Genomic DNA, 16,551 nt, shown 5'->3' on the forward strand with positions numbered 1-16,551 from the left:
GAGGGCCGTAGCCCTGCAGAGTTCAGTTTCTACCTAATTAGGGTCCAGCGCACATATCATGTAGTTTTCAAATAAGCCTAAATGATTAGTGAAGCTGGATCAGATGTGTTTAATTAGGGTTATATCTAAACTGTGCTGGACTGTGGCCCTCCAGGAATGGAGTTTGACACCCTTGGCCTGTCCCATTTTTGCCTCCCTCCCACTGTTAAAATGTAACAAAGTAATTTTTAATTTTGAATGAGCTACTATTTTCTTTTACTTGAGTAGATTTATACTACTACTACTACTACTTACACAAAAAAAAAAACCACCACAACAATAATGAAATTTTACTTGAGTAGAATATTTTTGTACTCTTTCCACCTCTGCTGGTGAGACTAATTCAAATCACTCAAATACAATCCACATTACCAAAAGACAACCCAAACAACCACAGAGATACTCAAACACTTCACATTTTTGTGCTTGCTGTAAATTTTATAAAACACTATAAAACACATATTAATTTATATCAACTTTGATCTACAAAAAAAAAAAATGACAAAAAAAAAAAAATGTCTTTATTGAGTAAAGCAACCATCTCTCCCATATTGTTTTTGTACTCTCCACAGCATATTAGGCTAAGTGTTACACAGCAAACAGCTCCAGTTGATTATGACTGTATTGTACAATATACTATATAATATACCATTTCTAATTCAAATAAATGCTATGTTTTTGAAAATTCTATTCAAAGAATTCAGAAAAAAAATGTATCATGGTTTCCACAAAAATATTAAGCAGCACAACTATTTTCAACATTGATAATAATCAATACTCAAGGTTTTCTAAGTACCAAATCAAATATGAACAATTAATTTAAGGATTATTAAGAAATAAAAAACATTTTAAATTGAACAGTATTTATTAAAATAGAAAACAGGATTACTGTAATTTTGATAAAATAAATGCAGTGAATATATATATATATATACACACACACACACACATCTACGTCTTAGGCCAATAGTTTTTTCACCCATAAAAAAAGTAGTTCTATTTCTATTCGATTATTTCTATATTTTGCTGTAGTGTGTAAGTAGGAAATATGTTTACATTTCCAAACATTCCTTTTGCCATTAACTTTAATAATCCAGTGAGATTTTTGTATGCACAAGGAGTCTAAAAACAAATATCTCATCATCATCCACTTTGTCTGGAATGACATGAAGAGTCATAACTGACAAAGACTAATACAGAAGAACAGTGAAAGAAGCCTACCTGCAAAGCTACCTGAAAAACTGTGCTAGTATAGAGTACCTAGGACAAAAGCTGTTTTATACGCAAAGGATCATCACACCAAATGTTAATTTGATTTGGTTAATAGAAGTTAACTGACAAATACAATCTATTTATGATATTATTTTTGAAAGCATCCTCACTTTAAAACATTTTTACAGTGCATTTATAAGTGCCTAAAACTTTTAAAACTATTGTAGCTTTGAAGGTAGGTTTCTTAAAGAATGTTGTAGACGTTGCCACGGTTCTTCTGGATTTAGTCCGTCTTTGTTTTTTTCCTGTTTCTTCATGTCATTCCAGAGAGACTGGATGAGGATGAGATCAGATCTCTGTGGAGCAATGGCTGTTGTCAGACTCTTTATATATACAAAAAGCTCACTGAGAAAGAGAGAGAGAGTGACAGAGAGGAAAATTTGTGTAATGTAAAGGGTTTTTACTAATCCTGAGAGATTTATGTTCCTAAATTGAAAGTCCATTCCACCAAAACTTTGAAAAGTTCATTAAAAAAAAAAGGTAAAATTAATCCAGATGAATCCAGTGGTTCTGAAATGAGATGACTGCTTTATGAGGAACATATCTGATATAGGCATTTATTAACATATTAGAGTTTTGATTGAATGGACTTACTGACCTTACTGTAACAGAGCTGATCACAGGGCTTAAAGGGTAACTAAACCCTAAACCAACTTTTTTTAGTTAATGATCTGTAAGAATGGGGCTTTATTAGTGCTGTTCATTGATTTGAGTAAATTTTTGGACATTTATGTATAAAGTTCTCTGGCACCGTGCCGGATTTCCGGCGTGCAGCGGTTGGCTGCAGAAAAAAAAAATAATCATGCATTTAAAAAAAAATAGTGCTGGGCATAGATTAATTTTTTTAATCTAGATTAATCTCACTGTAATCTTGGAATTAATCTAGATTAATCTAGATTAAAATGGCTAATTTGAAGTAAATCTTTGAGAACGGGTTTCTCAAGCTAGGGGGCGCATTAGACCAGGGGCTCATCTCCTGTTTCCAAAATGCCTCACAAACTGCTTGAGAAAGCTGTTACTATAATAAGTGGAGATGAAAATAAATTATGTTCAATAAGATGTACTTGTTAGTACTGATAGAGCTGTGCTGACGGGCTTGGCCTCGGTTGCACTCAAACTCAAACATAGTAGTTTGACAACGACTCTTGCCCTGCGCTACATCAGTGCTTGCAGGCCCGGCATCTTCCGCATTAGTTAAGGGATGCTTTGCGTTAGGTGGTGGTACTTGAGACTGGAAGAATCCTACAGTAAACTAATTCCGCATTGCACAAGGTGAATACAACCTTACACCTGTTTCACACATACTCCGTCTGCAGTTGCGTTTTTTTTTTTTAACGCACCCATGTAACGATTCCAGCATTACGCGGTTGTGGTACGTCAGTGCGGGGTTTTCCAGTCTATTTTTGCTGTGCTGCACGCGTGAATTAAAGTGATAGCGCATTGTTCGCTGTATAAAATGAACATGGAGTGACACGGAAATGCAGTAATTTCACAATAATGTATACTAATTAAAGCCTACTGTGTTTCACATGCAACACATAGGTTTTTGGCTTGGTTTAAAACAAGAAAAAGAGCACCCCGATAAACTAGGGCAACATAATATATGCACTTTTATGGAAGGCAGAAAAACAAAGTTCATGAACCGTGCAATTGCTTGTAATAAGGATTTAAATGCAAAAGGCACGAGAGTCGACTTTTTCTGCTAGTGGTGTTTTAATTTTAAATATTTGCGATATCCTAACAAGAAAAGTAGGCTAATTGTTGTTGTTTAAATATTTGTTGCCCACCTTGTCGGTTTGACCGGCTTATATACAAAACCTAGGCGGCTTCAATAGCTGCCTGCATCCATGTTAGCATGTCACGTTTGATGTGGGGGTAATTTTACAGTAGGCATACACACAGGTTCGACTCCTACTCGTTCTCGCTCCCTACAGTGCAATTCGGCTAGGGGTAGCCAATACATCCGCGCTAAAAACATCAAGGTGAAATCATCATAGCTTGTTGTAGTATAGACCCAGGCTCCCGGACCCAACTTTGAGGAATAGATTAATCGGCAGTCTATTGTTTTGCTTTGTGCTGCCTCGCGCACTGATTATTTGTCAAAGTGTTGCCCGGCATCTTCCGCATTAGTTAAGGGATGCTTTGCGTTTAGGTGGTACTTGAGACTGGAAGAACTCCTACAGTAAACTAATTCCGCATTGCACAAGGTGAATACAACCTTACACCTGTTTCACACATACTCCGTCTGCAGTTGCGTTTTTTTTTTTTTACGCACCCATGTTAACGGATTCCAGCATTCACGCGGTTGTGGTCCGTCAGTGCGTTCCAGTCTATTTTTGCTGTGCTGCACGCGCTGAATTAAAGTGATAGCGCATTGTTCGCTGTAGAAAATGAACATGGATTGACACGGAAATGCAGTAATTTCACAATAATGTATACTAATTAAAGCCTACTGTGTTTCACATGCAACACATAGGTTTTTGGCTTGGTTTAAAACAAGAAAAAGAGCACCAGATAAACGAGGCAACATAATATATGCACTTTTATGGAAGCAGAAAAACAAAGTTCATGAACCGTGCAATTGCTTGTAATAAGGATTTAAATGCAAAAGGCACGAGAGTCGACTGTTTCTGCTAGTGGTGTTTTAATTTTAAATATTTGCGATATCCTAACAAGAAAAGTAGGCTAATTGTTGTGTTTAAATATTTTGCCGCTTGTTTGAGCAGCTTATTATACAAACCTAGGCGGCTTCATAGCTGCCTGCATCCATGTTAGCATGTCACGTTTGATGTGGTAATTTTACAGTAGGCATACACACAGGTTCGAAGACTCGTTCTCGCTCCCTACAGTGCAATTCGGCTAGGTAGCCAATACATCCGCGCTAAAACATCAAGGGTGAAATCATCATAGCTTGTGTAGTATAGACCCAGCTCCCGACCCAACTTTGAGAATAGATTAACGGCAATATTGTTTTTATCGCCCGATAAGAGTCTCATGTTAACGCAGCACGTTAACTACAAAAAAATCACAAAACTAAAAAAAAATAAAATAAATCTTGTTGATTGAGAACACTTTTGAGTCCACGAGTTCGCCTACCAATGGTATTAGAGGAGCAGCTTTAACTCTCAACCAAACTAACATTATTGGCCAATCAGAATGTTTTGCTCTTATAAACAGATGCGCATCATGGTATCCAATTGCAGAGTCGTAGCCCTGATGAATGGAGAAGTGCGACAAAAAGCTGCGAGGGGCAATGGTCAAAGAAATCCACCTAGTGCATATTTACGCAGGAAAGCTAATAATAAAGCAGCGGAGCTTTGTAAACAGTTCAAAGTAATCATCTCATCTCCATAGGAACGATATGATTGCCAGAACAAATTTACCGGGATTTTTTAAAAGATCCTGTTCATACATGATCTCCTAATGGTAACTTACCGGTAATTTACCAGTAAAGACTATGTGTCAAAGGGGCTAAACTCTTCCTCTGTATATGCTGTGAATTTGAATTAACGGTCATCTGGAAAAACATTATCTCACTATATTTGTAACTTAAATAATTTATAATAATTTGCCAGCACAGGAGAATGCATCAACCTATGTCTAATTATGGCATGTATTGTACATCGCGATTTCAAAATAAAAGTTTCTGCATGTGGCCAAATATAAAAATTGAATGGATTTAAATCATGCTGTAAAGTGAAACATCACCAGGCCGTTGGCTCCCCCTGCATGTCTTTGTTTTAATACATGATGGACTTAAGTTGGTTATGTTCATATTATGTATAGGCATATTACATTATGTATTTTAACAGTGTTGTTCATGAATTACATGATTCAATACAATCATGTAATTTATTGGTTTTGATATTTTATTTGAACCAATTATTATTACCTCATCGTTAATTTGTATATAAATAGTCATACTAAAGCCTGGTTTTCACATAGGTCTGTATGTGTTACTGTATGTGTAATAAACAGATTAAATTTTTCGGGAAATAATTAATAAGTATATTAACACAACATAAAGATTTAAAAGCTCAGCATTATGAATGTTTAAAATATATGTGAACCAGACGTTGCTCTCACTTTTATTGATGTACTTTCAACTGAATTGGAATATTGAATAGAGTGTGGGGTGCCATCTCTTCCTTGCTGCAGACAGTTGGAGGGTAGTGGTTAAGGATTCTCTGCCCAAGCCATCAAACTGATGTCATTAGAGAAGAAATGCAATTCCAGAGCAAAATAAAATTTGTAGATTTTGCTGCAGACATTCAAAAAACCTAGAATTGTAAAAATAAATAAATAAATAAGATCCAGTTCCCCATTCCCAATCCTAGTCCCATATGATCCCCTCCCTCTTTCATTGATGTAATGACATAAGGGAGCATGTTTCTGTATCATAAAATGACAAGTGGTGGCACCTTACAGTCTCAAATATGCCTTTTTCATATATATTTTTTTTAAATAGTCCATGGAATTCTCATTACATTACACTAATTTTCCTCTCTCTCTCTCTCTCTCTCTCTCTCTCTCTCTGTCCCTTACTCTCTCTCTGCCCCTTTGGCGGCTATAGGAGCTTGTAGATCCAAAGCAGGAGCAGGTGTCCCTGTTACACAGGCCACCACCAAGAAAATCTGGCGCACCAAAAAGTCAAAGAAAGCACGCACAAAACATCCTGATTCATCAGATAATGCTGCGTCTCAGCACAGACCTCTTCCACCTCTGCATGGTTTAAACCAGACATCTTGGTCCCCCTCCGAGACATCGCAGTCTGGGCTTTCAGTTCCATTTACAAATGTGGTTCCAGGATATCCTCTCTACCCTGTAGTTCCCTCTGTTGCCCCACCCCAAGCCCCTACAGGAGTAGCAGAGTCCAAGAACACTCAGGCCACGCCCTCTACGGCTACATATCCTACGCCATTAGCCACACCAGTTGTAGCATTTTTTTTGCCCGGTTTTGTGTTGCCACAGATAGGCACAGCACCTCGCTCTCCATTCTGTGCTGATGCTCAGCAAGCCTACAGTGCACTCTTTCAGACCCAGCAAGCCTACAATACCCAGCAACCCTTGCAGCCTAGTCTACACCGGCCAACAAGCATTTCAGCCGCAACAAGCCTACAGCACCACACAGCACCTTCAAAACCCTCAAGGCTGCAGTACTCACCATTGCTTTCAGACCCATACCTCCTTCACTTCCCAGCAGCCAACATTTACACCCCAGACACATTTTCAGTATGGAATGGCATCTGACCCAAAACACTCCGCCATTGAGTCCACAGAGCGTCCTTCTCCTTTGCCACCCTCTCAATCCCCCCAAGTTTTTGAGTCTCGCTGTAGTTCTCCATTGCAGCTAAACTTGCTTCAGATGGAGGAAAAGCAGGAATCTCATACCACAGCACCCCAGTCCAGCACCCAGGGTAATTGCAGTTTAGTACAGGACAAAAACAACACATCCATCAATAGCACTGCTTCTGCGATAAATGACTTACAGCAGGTAAAGGGCTACAAACATATTAACAATTTTGAACACACACACACCTTGCAAATCATGAACTTGATGAATTCCATCTTTTGCCTGATTTTCTCTGGCTACTCTTCCAGGCATTTTGTTTGGGTAACGGTGGCCACTGTGATGACCAGTCCTCATCCAGCAGCGTGTTGGACCTGTTGTTGCAGGAAGACTCTCATTCTGGCATGGGCTCTGCCATGTCAGCATTTACTGGCTCCACTTCCAATGACTGCAACACTAATAGTGGAACAGGTCACCGCAAGTTAATGCTTTACATTAACAAACGCATTGATACTAAAAAAATACTTAACACATGCAGTCTGTCATCATGCCTTACATAAGGAATTACTAACAACAGAGTACTGGATTGAAAGTTGTCAGTCTCGACCACTATTCTTCCGTTGTTACCTCTCAAGACAATTTAATCCATAAAGTACTTGTGTGTAGAACTCTTTCCTTTATGCTAATTCACCATTAAGTATAGTTTGTTCCAAAATTGTTGAGCATGTTGCAGTCGCATAACACTTTTCGTTTTATAATGTGCAGTTGGTTAGTTATAATAATTAACCACCTGTGTGAAGTCAATCTAGATGACTGATCACCAGAGGGTATCAGCGACTGACAGGCATTAGATTTTGAATCAGATTAATTTTTTTATTTAATTTTTTTAATAAGATACTACTGTAGAAATTCCAATATGGTGACTTAGTGGCTTCAGTGTCATGATATCCAGTATTTTATTATAGCTTAGTCATACCGTTCAGAGTTATTATATATCATAATATATAATGGCACCAGCTCAGAAAACTAAACTTGTATGCATTTTCTCTTCCTGAGCAGGAAGCAACACAAGCAAGTATTTTGGCAGTGTGGACTCCTCAGAGAACAGTCACAAGAGCAAAGACATAATAAGGAACAGGAGAAAGATTTTAAGTATGTTCTTCAAGAACCTGTTTGGAGATTTACAGCCAATGATGATGACTGTGTCATGATGACCTATCAAGTCCCATCAAGGTGAGAGTCAGTTCTATCTGTATTGTGAGAAAAGGGAATTTTGTGTTTAAAGGTAAAGTTCACCCAAAAATGAAAATTCTGTCATTATTTACTCACCCTCAAGTCATTCCAAACCCATAAGACTTTTGTTCATCCATGAAACAAAAATGAATATAATCCATTCGACATTCAAAAACATTCAAACTTTGAAAAGTTTATAAATGGATCGTGAAAGAAATCTATATGAATCAAGTGGTTTAATCCAAGTCTTTTGAATTGAGATACTATATTTATATGATATGAAGAGATTTAATATAGGCTTTTATTCTCATATTCACATTTTAATTGAACGGACTTGACTGAGCTTATTGTAACTGAGCTGATCAATCAGTGAGTAAATGATAATTCCAAGGTAAATTAATACAGCAGAAGAGCTTTTAAAGCTCTGCATTGTGAGTGCTTGAAGTCTATCTGAACCAGACGTTGCTCTCACTTTTCTTCGGTATTGACATACTTCCAACTGAAACAGAATATTGAACAGAGGGCAGGGTTTTATTTTAGTGCACATCGCTGCCATCTTTCTCACAGCAAACTAATGGTTTGAAGGGAATGATTAAGGATACTTTACCCAAGTCATCAAACTGATGTCATCAGAGAACAAATGGCAAAATTTTTGATTTTGATTGAAGATTATCAAGACAAGCTTTTTTTTTTTTTTTTCAGTGCATTAATTTCACCCCAAGACTAGCAGTGTGCAAAGTAAATGTGGATTTTGATTTCATTTGGACTTTTAAAAAACAAGCTCTGTTGTAAGAGTGTTGGTGTTTTGGGACAGGGATATGGAAAAGGTTCTGGGGGAAGATCGGGAGTGTTTAAGGCGCATGCAGAAGAACCAGCCCCGTTTCTCTTCAGAACAGCGTAGAGAACTGATCGATCAGCACCCCTGGATGAGGAGAGGATCGTTACCCAATGCCATAAATGTCATGGTATGTGACTCTAGGGATGGGCGATATAGAAAAAAAAAATCACAAATCTTTTCAGACAGGATCTGATTACTGAGCCAAAATAATTTCCCTATTTAAACCCAAAACAAAAGAAAAAATGATGTAAAAAAATTCAGGACAAAGTAGAGGTGGAGGATATGGGGGAGGGGAGGGGGTTGGTTTTCGGGCAGATTCATGATCCATAGTCTTGACACTTTGTTTTTTTTAATACAAGTTACTAACAAAAAAAAAGAGCAGTATAAACTACTAAACCCTACCAGCCTAACTAATATAAATAATGTTTCCAAGCTTAGTAAAGTAAAATTAACAGTCAGAACAAAGAAACAAATGACAAGCAATAAAAGAAATAAACACAGTAGGACAAAGATACAGATTAAATAAACACCTCTGTAAGACTTTAAGATGAGTCAACAATTTGCTTTAAGTCTTCAAGCACAATGCAAAATCAACAGATTGCCCACACCTAGTGGGCGATATATCAAAATATTATTTCACTTTATTTTATTTTTGTTATTAAAAATTAGAACAAAGATGCAAATTACATTTTTTGAACCTTGTGTGTTCTGGACAGTTGAAGCACAATATTAATTAAAACAGCCATACAACTGCAATAGAATATGCACTCTTGCACAATATTAAAGGGTTAGTTCAGCCAAAAATTAAAATTATGTCATTAATGACTCACCCTCATGTCGTTCCAAACCCGTAAGACCTCCGTTCATCTTCGGAACACAGTTTAAGATATCTTAGATTTAGTCCGAGAGCTTTCTGGCCCTCCATTGAAAATGTATGTACAGTGTACTGTCCACGTCCAGAAAGGTAATAAAAACATCATCAAAGTAGTCCATGTGACATCAGAGGGTCCGTTAGAATTTATTGAAGCATCGAAAATACATTTTGTTCCAAAAATAACAAAAAATACAACTTTATTCCGTTTTTTCTTTCTTCTCTCCGGGTCTGTTGTGAACGCGACTGCTGTGACTTTTGACGTACGACGCTGCTGACGTGTTTTTCTGGTGCGCCCAATAACAAAGAAAACACGTCAGCAGCGTCGTACGTCAGCGGCGTCACTACAGTATTGTGAACGCGCTCACAACAGACCCGGAAGAGAAGAAAAAGTGGAATAAAGTCATAATTTTTGTTATTTTTGGACCAAAATGTATTTTCGATGCTTCTATAAATTCCAACGGACCCTCTGATGTCACATGGACTACTTTGATGATGTTTTTATTACCTTTCTGGACGTGGACAGTATACAGTACATACTGTACATTTTCAATGGAGGGACTGAAAGCTCTCGGACTAAATCTAAAATATCTTAAACTGTGTTCCGAAGATGAACGGAGGTCTTACGGGTTTGGAACGACATGAGGGTGAGTCATTAATGACATAATTTTAATTTTGGCTGAACTAACCCTTTAAGGATCTATCTGGTAAGGCAGATTGTGGAGACTTTTTTTATTTTTTTATTTTTATTTTTTTAATTCACAATCTATATATTTTAATCATTCATGATATATCTATCTATGGAACATACAGTAGGACCCGGTAACATATGACTCTTTTTCATGTGTTCCTCTGTATGTTATATAAATCTGGGAAACATAGGACCCTGGGAACATAGGTATGCTCCCCTTAACAACATACTAAGGTCATTACTTCCGTGGAATCTAAAGCTGTAGATTTTCTCGTGCAGGGTGCTATCAGTCCAAATGAGTGACCATTAACAGAGTTCATGCTTATGAAGAGCACCATGAATCAGTCACTTTTGAATTTTCATTTCAGTGCTTACAGTATCTTGTGTTTTCTGAATGGTAAGAGTACAGCTGAAAGACTCTTACATGTGTTTGTATAGGAGTGTATGTACTGCGAGAATGATGTCTCTGCCCCGCTAGAAGAAGACCTACCCGATATGGAGTTTGGCATTTTGGGAGGAAAAGTGGTACAAGATGGAGGAGTCTCATTCACAGGAAGAGAAGGAGCAACCTATTGTATAATCTGAAAACTTTCCACTAATCTCAGCCAGCAGAGGGCAATAGGACCTTTCAGGTTCCCGCCTGTACACACAAAGTAAAATTGTCTGGGGGTATCTACCCTGATATCCTTTGTCATTTTAAAAGATTATGAATGTGTTTATTTATGTGTATGTGTGTGTGTGTGTGTGTCTGTGTGTGTGTCTGTGTGTGTGTCTGTGTGTGTAAAGACAAAAGTTTGGCAGATAGCTGACTGATTAACCCAAAGATGCTGTTCAAATGTGCAAACTCTGATTGGATGGAACCGCTGTCTGTTTTTCCAGTTCATCTGTACTGTTTGAATATGTTGCTACAGCAATGTTTTCTTCAATGGATTGATGCTCTGTGCAGAAATTGCCAGACTGTTTGTACCAGCTAACAGTGAAATGCATCATAAATAAATGCAAAAAGTAAGTTTTTCATTATGAACACAAGTCCTATTATGAACACAACAGTATATGGGCCAATACAAATGCATTTTGCTAAAAATCAAAACCAGGAAATGAAACACTGCCATACTGTATATTTGGGGACCATTCCAGCCAAATAAGCTGCTGCCAAAGCTGTTGTGACCAGTGTTACAAGGACCCTTGTGTCATTTTGTCAGAGGACCGCAAGTATTTGTTGCATGTCTTCAGGGATGTGCAATCATGGAATCTAATATTTTTGTAGAAGTCTTTTGTAAGTCATAAAAAGTTGAACATGGGCTTATCTTTCTTCCTTTCTCTTCCCCTTTCTTTCATGTCTTCTTTTGTCTAAACAACAATACCAGTCATAAGGCTCCATTTTCTGAAATGTATAATACCTGAAAGCTGAATAAATAAGCTTTCCATTGATGTATGGTTTGTTAAAATAGGATAATATTTGGCCGAGATACAACTATTTGAATATCTGGAATCTGAGGGTGCAAAAAAAATCAAAATATTGAGAAAATCGCCTTTAAAGTTGTCTTAATGAAGTCCTTAGCAGTGCATATTACAAATCAAAAATTAAGTTTTGATATTTACAGTAGGAAATTTACACAATATCGTCATAGAACATGATCTTTACTTAATATCCTAATGATTTTTGGCATAAAAGAAAAATGGCTAATTTTGACCCATACAATGTATTGTTATTTACAGCGATAAGGTTGACTTGATTGCAAATGATTGCACAGATATTATTTAAACTGAATTGAGCTGAATGATGACATCACTGAATTCATTGATGAACTGCCTTTAACTGTCATTTTGCATTATTGACACACTGTTTTCCTAATTAATGTTGTTCAGTTGCTTTGACACAATCTGTTTTGTATAAAGTGCTATATAAATAAAGGTGACTTGTCTTGTTGCTATTGCTACAAATATACCCGTGCTACTTATGATTGTTTTTTTTGCTCCATGGTTACATATGTTCTAGTCACAATGCAGTCATTCAACAAAGATGTCAAGGCACTAGTTCTCTGAGTGAAGGAAACAAGCTTTATGTGTAGCATTCTGTAAAAGGTCTGAAGCTGTTCCTATACCTGAAATACTCTTTTTCTATCATTTGAAATTCATTGTACTACCGAGTGTACTTCATGGCCAGTAGTGTTGAAGCAGAAAAATTGGAACTGGCTTTACATCTGTTTCTGATTTGTGAAGTATTGAAGCAAAAGACTGAATGAAATGTTGAAAAAAATGGTGACTGCGTAACATTTTTTTTATTCAAATTTGTTTGATAGTCTTTATAAGCATGTCATTTGGTTTGCGACTATTTTTCATCTTTCTTTTTTCATAAATGTAGTGAGATAAACGTCACTCCTATCTTTTAATAATAAAAATATGATATTTACACTTGTCTGTCAGCAGTTTTAATTGTCTGATAAGCATCATGATGTAAGCCAGTAACATCCACTGATCTTTTGTTATATAGTTGTAGCATCAACTAAAATTCCATGACCTAAAATAAAAATCAATAACTTGGTTTAAACATGCAAGATTAAGGGGAAATGTTGTCATACATAGTAGTTAGTTAAATTTAAGAACTGACAATTTTTTGATTATTTAATTATATGATTTGACTATGGGCAATGACAAGACGTGCATATTTTGGTGTCTAAGTGCTGGCAATAAGTACATTATTGCCTTTTAAAATGATTTGAAATGACAAGTGTCCCTTTATTCGATAAAACCTTTTTAGTTTGGATACATTTTGAGTACACTGAAATGATAAATATTATTTTATGTTTTGGTATCTCAAACCTCCAAAACGTCATGTGTCACAACCATCTGCACATATTATGTAAAAAACTAAGAAAACTATTCAAAATGGAGCTTTAGTTGTAATAAATGCTAAATAAAATACTGTTGCATGATTTTGTTTAAAACTTTTTTCTATAAACAAATTTCACAAATACCATAGATTTAATGAAGCTGTTGAGATAAACTTTTGTCCAGCAATTGGTATTCTCAAATGTCATGGTGGCACAAATGCTTGGAAATAAAATCAAGAATATAAATATACAATATACAATATTTGGTTATATCACTTGACATTTTTTGGGTTGTGAAGTTAAAAACAGTCATACACTTTGTAATGTTATTTAACAAATGAAACTTATTTTAAAAAAAAAAAAAAAAAAAAAAAAATGTTTTCCAGCTGAAATATGCATTTAATTCAAAGATTTTCAAAAAAAAAAAAACAAAAAAAACCTTTTGAGTAACTGTATTTGTCATCGACCCATATACAGCTATTTGAGAATAATTATGGCAGATTGTTGATGCATGATTCAAGACTGCTTTATAATTTTCATAAAAGTAGGATTAATCTATTTAAAACATGCTGGCACTTTGTCTTAGGTATATGCATTTCAATTTTCAGAATTACAGTAATGATTATTAGTAACACTTTGGGGCATAAAAAGGGCAGAGAGAGACTCTTTTTAAATGTATTATTATTTATTTATTCTTAAGTTGTTGTTTTTTTTTTTTTTTTTTTTTTTTTTTTTTTTTTCAAAAATGAACAAGTTGGTTAAGGCGTAAAACATCTTGGTCACAAGGGATTTGTTTTCATCACCATCTGTTCTCTCAACGAGCACACAGTTATCTGCCCCCTCACCCTGCTCAATTTTTTCTGTCTATTCAAACCTCTATTAATGCATCTGATGAATGCAAATGTTAAATAAGCTTTATTTGTGTTTTAAATAAACAAATGTGGAATAAATTAGAATAAATTCAGTAAATAACTAAATATTAAACACCAGACTAAAACCTCTCCTCAGTATTATGCATCTTTTAAACTTTAAGGATTATTAAAGTGTTCTGGTCTTCCATTAGTTTCTTTGATTTAGAATCTATGGACAACATTTTATCTTAACTGACCGCATCAAATATTTGATGACACTTTAAGTCACTGGTATACATATGAAATATATCAAGAAAAACAGAAAGTTAATATACACGCACTATTCAAATATATTATGAACCATATAGCTGTAATTATTTAATATGTAACTACAAACCACAATGTATACAATGTATATATATGCTTTCCTTCCTTCAGCATCCTCGACTTTATCACCATAAATGATTCTGTTTCTTCAGACAATCTTCAGATAGACAAACTTTTCATTACAAATTTTAGATTTTCAAATCTGTTAATTACTGTGTGTCCACACCTATCCCATTGACAAATAGACATGAAAGCTTTTAATGTCCAAATTAAATAAATTTACAGATTAACAAACAAACAAAGCATTAAACAAATTGAACTGGGCACTGCAATACTGCACAACTATGAATTATAAACCATGAACTGACACTAAATGATGTTACACTTGCATTATTTATATGTATATAAATTTATAGTCCCTAAAGTAAATAAACGATAAAAACATACTTTTTAATGGCTACTACACATGGCCATGGACTTTATCTATGTGACAGTCTCTCAGTGAGACTTTCTATATGTTTAACTCTACAAAAGACACAAAACAAATCTTTTGGCCCACTAAAAACAATTTCTCATTCTCTAGTATACACCACTACAGTTCACTTTTTAAGACGGTTCAATCTGAAATTCATTTCTAAATAAGATTTTATGCTTCGAGGCATCATGTTTCAGAAGAAAAAAATATCCAGGGGTATGTTAAAGTCACTGTGAATTCCATAGTTTTCTTTAAGATGATGTCTTATCCCACTATATCACCCTGTGCTTATAAAATCCTAAATCTCCAGCCATTTTCTCAAGAAAATCAGATGAGAAAATAATTCCATCATGCTCCAATACAGGATTAACCGAAATATGAATAAAGATGCATGGTCTTTGAAGAAACTTCTACCATGGCCGCCACATAAACTTAGAGTGTGTGGTGATGGAGGAGTTCAGGCTGTCCTCAGCTGATGCAGGACTTGCTTCGATCTCTGTCTCCTCTGGGTCAGAGCAGAGGTCCTCACTAGAAGGATTGGATGGGGATGGGGACGGGGACAGTGCTGAGAATAGGTCGGACACACTGTGGCCTCCTGGACTTAGCACCTCTCCAGCTGGCCATGATCGACTAGAGGAGGAAGGCTCTGATATGAGCTCTATGATCATCTCCTGAAGATGATCCTCATTTAATGGCATGCACTCTAGCAGATGGTTGAGCAACTCTGCAGCCACTGTGGTGTCGATACCTGGGCATGTGGACACAAAGGTGTGCACCTCATGCATGCACTGGATATAACCTGCTGCGAATCTCTCACTGGCCTCTTGATTTACAGCTTCAGCTTCTGGAAGTCCAGACACACAAGAGTGTCAAATTATTTTCATGGTTACTAATTGCCTAAATATGCAGTGCAGCTGAGGTTGGGGTCATCTTACCCTTAGAACGGTTCTGTAGGATGTTCTCAACTCGTTTTACTGTTAGTTCAAGCACCTCTGCATTCTCCATTTTTGTCTGCAACTGATTGTAAAAGTAAATAAATATGTCTAAACATCTTTAATATGTGTTTATATTTACAAAGTAAGGTCCGTCTATTTAGGCTATCTATCAACTGACTAAAAGAGTAGATGGTACAGGCACTAAAGAGGAGATAAACTTACATCGTTATCTGTAAGTAGTGTCCTGAGATCCTGCAGACTTTCATTAATGCGCGCTCGCCTCTTTTTCTCCACTATTGGTTTTCGAGTCTATTGAAACAGAAAATTATATAATAAACATATCACAGACTTGTTTTTCCTTTTTTGGCATTCATAGACAACGCAAAATGGTTTTACCTTTCTGTCACCTTTAGCGGGATAAAATGCTTCCTCCTCCACATCGAAACCATTTCTGAGTCTAGCCGCGGGTGACATTCCGGACTAGATGGCTTGGTCAGTGATCCGCCGTCCAGAACCGTTTGGTCCGTAAATAAAGCAGAGTAGATATACAGTAAATACACAAATGTGAACAAACCAAACGGGACTGGCAGCTCATCTATGAGTGAGGCTAGAGTGAGGGCTTTATAGTAGCTCATTTGCAAATGAATGAAACATTCGCGTGCGGTAGTCTGCGCTCACTCCAGCCAATCACCGTGCGCGCTTTTGTCTCTGTCTCAGAGAGCGCACCCAAGTGAAGCTGCTAAATTTATTTCTTTTTGTTTATATCTAGGTATGTAGGTATATTTACATTCCACTTCTACATTCCACTTTTACTTTTCTTGTGAGTCTTGTATATGTGTGTGTGTGTGTGTGTGTGTGTGTGTGTGTGTGTGTGTGTGTGTGTGTGTGTGTGTGT

At 36.4% G+C, this 16,551-nt stretch overlaps 2 protein-coding genes and 1 pseudogene across 6 annotated transcripts in view; 2 read left to right on the forward strand and 1 right to left on the reverse strand.

The window, feature by feature from the left end:
- The window catches only part of LOC109067915 (period circadian protein homolog 2-like), a 37,209-nt gene extending 30,502 nt beyond the window's left edge, over positions 1-6,707 (forward strand). For all 5 annotated transcript variants that reach the window (XM_042739112.1, XM_042739109.1, XM_042739108.1 and 2 more), the window contains one exon: positions 5,885-6,707. In XM_042739112.1, coding sequence (XP_042595046.1) covers positions 5,885-6,561 — 677 coding nt within the window. In that variant the 3' untranslated portion in view covers positions 6,562-6,707. The remainder of the gene's footprint in view (positions 1-5,884) is intronic.
- LOC109070352 lies at positions 6,677-11,243 on the forward strand (annotated as a pseudogene).
- Positions 11,244-14,268: 3,025 nt separating this feature from the next.
- On the reverse strand, positions 14,269-16,287 carry her13 (hairy-related 13). Its single transcript, XM_019086932.2, has 4 exons — positions 16,053-16,287; positions 15,879-15,965; positions 15,657-15,738; positions 14,269-15,565 (listed from the first exon to the last, which is right to left on the reverse strand). Exons 1-4 carry the CDS (start codon positions 16,128-16,130, stop codon positions 15,132-15,134), a joined length of 681 nt encoding a protein of 226 aa, XP_018942477.1. The 5' UTR covers positions 16,131-16,287; the 3' UTR covers positions 14,269-15,131.
- Positions 16,288-16,551: the final 264 nt, after the last annotated feature.

This window comes from Cyprinus carpio, chromosome B15, assembly GCF_018340385.1.
Source record: "Cyprinus carpio isolate SPL01 chromosome B15, ASM1834038v1, whole genome shotgun sequence".
In the NCBI taxonomy this organism is placed as follows: domain Eukaryota; kingdom Metazoa; phylum Chordata; class Actinopteri; order Cypriniformes; family Cyprinidae; genus Cyprinus; species Cyprinus carpio.